Source organism: Hylobates moloch, unplaced genomic scaffold (assembly GCF_009828535.3).
Source record: "Hylobates moloch isolate HMO894 unplaced genomic scaffold, HMol_V3 SCAFFOLD_10, whole genome shotgun sequence".
Classification (NCBI taxonomy): Eukaryota; Metazoa; Chordata; class Mammalia; order Primates; family Hylobatidae; genus Hylobates; species Hylobates moloch.
Genome location: NW_026652285.1, coordinates 30426123 through 30432179, shown reverse-complemented (window position 1 = coordinate 30432179; position 6057 = coordinate 30426123). Strand labels below are relative to the sequence as shown.

Sequence of the window (6057 nt, the reverse complement as noted above, 5' to 3'; positions counted from 1 at the left end):
TTTCTTTCTTTCTTTCTTTCTTTCTTTCTTTCTTTCTTTCTTTCTTTCTTTCTTTCTTTCTTTCCTTTCTCTCTCTCTTTCTCTCTCTCTCTTTCTTTCTCTCTCTCCTTTCCTGTCCTGTCCTGTCCTGTTTTGACGGAGTTTCGCTGTTGCCCAGGCTGGAGTGCAGTGGCACGATCTCGGCTCACTGCAGTCTCTACCTCCTGGGTCCAGGCGATTCTCCTGCCTCAGCCTCCGGAGTAGCTGGGATTACAGGCTTGCGCCACCGCGCCTGGCTAATTTTTGTATTTTTAGTAGAAGACGGGGTTTCGCCGTGTTGGCCAGGCTGGTTTTGAATTCCTGGCCTCAGGTGATCTGCCTGCCTCAGCCTCCCAAAGTGCTAGGATTACAAGCATGAGCCACCACGCCTGGCCAGTTTCATTATTTTTAAGTTTTGCCTAAATCACCAATCCATATTCCCATTCGAACATATAATTTTTAAGTTATTATGCTTCAAAAAGCTAATTGCAGTATTACACTAAAATTACACACACACACATACACACAAAAAGAATAGTTGGTATCTTTATTAGGTAATTTTATTGCAGTGAAAATGGACCTACACATAATCAAATATTTGTAAACAATTGAGACAGCATTACTGTGACTGGGAGTTAAATTAGTTTGTGGGAGCCATTGTTTATTGGTATAATCAATAGTTTTTAAAAACTTATAAGGTGAAAAGAAACCAGACCATTGTAAAATCTAGAGGAAATCAAACTTTCTAACTTATGTAAATTAGAAGTTGTAGCTCAGTAAAATTAATAGTTTATTCCTACTGCAGTGAGCGCCCCATTCTTTTTTTTTTGTACCTGCAGCACTAATACTACTGTACATCTCATTAAAACACATCTGCCAAAATTTCTTATCATTTACTATTTATTATTTCTTACACTGTGGTTTCATGAAAAACGATAAGATGGACCAGAGAAGAAGGGTTCTGTTGGTTTTTGCTTGCACATATCTGTGACCAAAAACTTAGAAATAAAATTTCAAATTACTTTTTTATCCAAACTCCTAGAATGATGTTAACTATTTAAAAAGATGTGGCAAGTTTGTCTTGTACTTTACAACAGTGGTTCTCAAACTTGAGAATGCCACAGAATCGCTTGAAGAGTTTGTTAACCACGTAGATTACTGGTTCCTACTCCCAGAATTACTAATTTAGTGGGTATGAGATGGGACACAAAAATTTTCATTTCTAGCAAGTTTCCAAGTTATGCTGATACTGGTATAAGGACCATACTTTGAGAACCACTGGCTTGGAAGATCCTTCAGCTCACTGGTATTATTACATAACCCATTTTTAGAAGCACAGTTTCGTGGTTTTCCCTCTCTTTCCATCCTCTTTGTTGTTGCCTCTGTAGACCCTCCTCTGGATTGTGGGGATAGAAGTGAAGCGATGATCAGTTTAGTAGAGACATAGACTAAATAAGGGTGAAAAATGCCACATTGCATTAAGAAGGCAGGGGGCATTTCCTAATGTAAAAAGGAGGGACAGATTGATAGATAACTTGCTATTGTAATGTAATTTAATTAATGTTACTATAGTCTGTCAACTGAATGTTAAAGTGGTGTGAGCATTCACAATTTATAATTTATCTTAAATATCTTAAATATAATTTAATGTATATTTGATGTTAAAGCAAAACACGTGGTTTTTTTTTCAATCTGGTCTTTTTAAAATATAGAAATTATTTCATATTGGTAGTTAGATTTATTTACACTCAGGTTTCTCTTGCTAATGAAATTTGACTTCTATCCTCCCAAAAGATTTATTAGAAAAATATTACCTAAAAACAAGATCCTGGCCGGGCGCGGTGGCTCACGCTTGTAATCCCAGCACTTTGGGAGGCCGAGGCGGGCGGATCACGAGGTCGGGAGATCAAGACCATCCTGGCTAACACGGTGAAACCCCATCTCTACTAAAAATACAAAAAATTAGCCAGGCGTGGTGGCGGGCGCCTGTAGTCCCAGCTACTCGGGAGGCTGAGGCAGGAGAATGGCGCAAACCCGGGAGGCAGAGCTTGCTGTGAGCCGAGATCGTGCCACTGCAGTCCAGCCCGGGCAACAGAGCGAGACTCAGTCTCAAAAAAAAAAAAAACAAGATATTTTACTGGCAGTCTGTTTAAAGGCAGGGGTGTTCGTGTGTGTGTTTGCTTTTCTTAAATATTTACAGAGAATACTATGATTGTCTTCATTGTATTATTTCCTTGGTTTCTTATAGAGAAAAGTAATCAAGAGCTAAGGAACTAACTTTGCTATAAGCAAACCGTTTCTCCATAATTCAAATTTGAATTAATAAGTGATTGTTTTGTGTTAAAATAGCAAGCCTAATTTTTTTTTTTTTTTTGCTAAACTTGTTTATTGCATGATAAACTGATTATCATTCAATATACTGAACAATAGCCTTTTTAAAAAATGTCTGTTTTTAGTACACTCAGAAGAAGCCTTGTTTTTACTGGCAACCTGTTATTACCGCTCAGGAAAGGCATATAAAGCATATAGACTCTTGAAAGGACACAGTTGTACTACACCGCAATGCAAATACCTGCTTGCAAAATGTTGTGTTGATCTCAGCAAGTAAGTTTTAAAATATTTTCTAGCTTTTTTGTTTTACTTACACTGTTGAATTTTGGATAAAATTCCTTTCAGATTAAACTCTGATTCCCTTTCTTCCCTCTTTTTCATCTATTTCAGTAACATTCGAAATGTTTACACTGTTGCCTATGGCATTATTTATATTATGGAGATTTCATTGTTATGGTAATAAATAATAGAGTTTAACTCTGGAGAAACTTAAGTTATAACTGATTCTTATTGGTTTCTTAAATGATCACAAATATTTCATTTTCTTGGCTTTCAGTGTTAGACCAATTTGAATAAGCCTGAAAACCCACCAATTCACTTGAGATTAAGGCTCCCTTGTGTTTAGGTGATTGTATAGTTTCCTTTCAAGATCATTTTATTGAGTACTTCTTTTGCACATTACAGTTAAACCAAGTCAGCTGTCCCTATACCAAATTTGGAGGCATTTAGAGATACAGATAGTTAGGTTCTATTCAATTCTTTTCTGTACTGTCAGAGATGGAATAATGGTAAAAGGGACTAAACGGTCACATGTGTAAACGGTGTTAGATATTTGTAAAAGCCTGTATGTATAATTGGCTTGTAGGTTTACAAGGGGAAGATACAAGTAAGTCTCACCGTAGACTGATCAATAACTATATTATCTGTCCAGTGACTAATTGATGACTTTTTAATTAAAGCTAGCTAAAATATCTGAAATTTCTGAGACATTTGTTACTGAATTATTTTTAAATTTCAAAGATCCTAATGTTGAATTCTTAAAAATCTTTCTTATGTAATTTGCCAGTTCCTTTTTTTTTTTTCCTTTTTTTGGAGAAAGGGTCCTGCTCTGTTGCTCAGGCTGGAGTACAGTGGGGTGATGATGGCTCACTGCAGTCCCCATCTGGGCCTAAGCGATCCTCCCATCTCAGCCTCCCACGTAGCTGGAGTTGCAGACAAGTGTCACTACACCTGACTAATTTTCTTATTTTTTGTATAGATGGGGTCTCACTATGTTGCTCAGGCTGGTTTTGAACTCTTGGGTTCAAGCCATCCTCCCACCTTGGCCTCCCACAGTGCTGGGGTTATAGGCTTGAGGCACTGTGCCAGGCCTAAGTATGCAATTTTTAATTAAAATATGTTAGTCTTGTTTAATTTGCATATACATTTCTATTTTAAGGAAGTAAAAAGGACCACCGTGTTTGTTAATGTTTTCTCCCCAATATAATAATCATCTTCTGTTCCTTCTTACATGAGTAATGAATATGTTGCTCAGACTGGATTTGTACATACAGAGAATAAATGTAACTGATTCTGTTTTTAAAAGTAAAAGCGAAATTTTAAGATCATAAATTTCCAGCCTCTCAAATGATTCTAAATACGTGTTTGCCACTATTGTAATTAAAAAAAATTTTTTTTACAAAAAACAAATTGGCCAGGTGCAGTGTCTCATGCCTGTGATCCCATGAGATGGGAGGATTGCGTGAGCCCAGGAGTTTGAAATCAGCCTGGTCAACATAGTGAGACCCTGTCTCTACAAAAAAATTTAAAATTAGCTGATGTGGTGGTGTGCACCTGTAGTCACTCACAAGGCTGATGCAAGAGGATCACCTGAGTCCAGGAATTTGGGGCCATAGTGAACTATGATTGTACTACTGCACTCTAGCCTGGGTAACAAAGCGAGACCCTATCTCTTTAAAGAAAGGAAGAGAGAGAGAGGGAGGGATGAGGAAAGGAAGGAAAAGAGAAAGAGAGAGAGAGAGAAAATTTGTGTCTCCATAGTTAGATGCACTTTGGTAATGAAGAATATGTTTACATGAACTGCTTTTTATATTGGTTTTTAAAAATCTTTAAATTTGTATTTTAAAGGCTCGCAGAAGGGGAACAAATCTTATCTGGTGGAGTGTTTAATAAGCCGAAAAGCCATGATGATATTGTTACTGAGTTTGGTGATTCAGCTTGCTTTACTCTTTCATTGTTGGGACATGTATATTGGTAAGTAAGAATGATTCAAACTGTCAGAAAAGCATTTCCATACAAGTATGTTTTATAGTTTAAAAAACCTATGTTGATCAGTGTTTATCAAATATTACTTGGCTGAGTAGTACATAGTCTGATTCTATGACCTTATTAAAATAGCAGAGATGTTAATCTAATTTTGGACTCTCCACTTATCCTTACTGATAATAGCTACAGCAGCCCTGCCTAACAATTGATCATACATGTTAGGTTTTTTTGTTTGTTTCTATTTTTTTTTTTTTTTGAGATGGAGTTCACTCTTGTCACCCAGGCTGGAGCGCAATGGTGTGATCTCAGTTCACTGCAACCTCCACCTCCTGGGTTCAAGCGATTCTCCTGCCTCAGCCTCCCGAGTAGCTGGGATTACAGGTGCCTGACACCACGCCCAGCTAATTTTTGTATTTTTGGTAGACAGGGTTTACCATGTTGGCCAGGCTGGTCTCGAACTCCTGACCTCAGGTGATCGATCCACCTGCCTCAGCCTCCCAAAGTGCTGGGATTACAGGTGTGAGCCACTGTACCCGGCCCCATGTTAGTTTTTTTTACCTTGGGTGAAAAGATTATCTTTATGTGATCCACTGAGGAGATAGAAGAAAAGATAGCCAGGTGCATTGTCTCAAGCCTGTAATCTCAACACTTTGGGAGGTGGAGGCGGGAGGATCACTTGAGGCCAGGAGTTCAAGACTAGCCTGGGCAGCATACCAAGACCCCATCTGTACAAAAAAATAGAAAATTAGCTGGGTGTGGTGGCACATGCCTGTAGTTCCAGCTACTCAGGAGACTGAGGTAGAGGATCTCTTGAGCCCAGGAGGTTGGAGCTGCAGTGAGCTGTGATTGTGCCACTGCACTCCAGCCTGGGTAACAGAGCGAGACCCTGTTTCCAAAAAAAAAAAAAGAAGGAAAAGAACAAGTAACTCTGCCCGTGGGAATGCTTCATATGTGTAAATGTTATCTGTTGTCACTTCTCCCCTGTGGGAGAAGTGACTGGGGACTGCTTGTCTAAAGAACTAGGATAGCATCTGTTTTAAGATAAATTGAGGCTAGTTTGAAATTGGTTATTTTTCAAAACCTTGAAAGTGTATTTCTGAACAGAATACATTATTTGACTAAGTTTGGGGGCCCATTTTCAGGTGTAACAGTGGTATGTTTAGCCATTAACACCACTCTTGCGAACAGGAGTAAGCAAAGACAGTATCAATATATTCATTTACCTTAAGGACTGAGAATAATGAATTTAGTTCATGAAACTATGATTCTTCTTGTCATTTAGTCAAGAAACTTTGAGATTCATTCCCATTATAGCTAAACACACTTGGCTTGAATATAAAGATAAATAACTCACACTTGGCTTGAATATAAAGATAAATAACTCACAGTCCCCACCCTCAAAGGTTTATAATAGAGTAGGAGAAGAGAAACAGTAAACAAAAG

General features: G+C 38.1%; 1 protein-coding gene across 11 annotated transcripts in view; it reads left to right on the top strand.

Annotated features, from left to right (window-relative positions):
- Positions 1-6057, top strand: part of CDC27 (cell division cycle 27) — a 65154-nt gene that overhangs the window by 14587 nt on the left and 44510 nt on the right. For 8 of the 11 annotated variants that reach the window (XR_004249801.2, XM_032163978.2, XM_032163981.2 and 5 more), the window contains exons 3-4: positions 2475-2622; positions 4477-4602. Coding sequence is in view for 10 of the 11 variants with exons in the window: in XM_032163978.2 (XP_032019869.1) it covers positions 2475-2622; positions 4477-4602 (274 nt within the window). In the remaining variant the exon portion in view is untranslated. The remainder of the gene's footprint in view (positions 1-2474; positions 2623-4476; positions 4603-6057) is intronic. The other 3 variants (XM_032163984.2, XM_032163988.2, XM_032163987.2) reach the window with 1 other exon arrangement.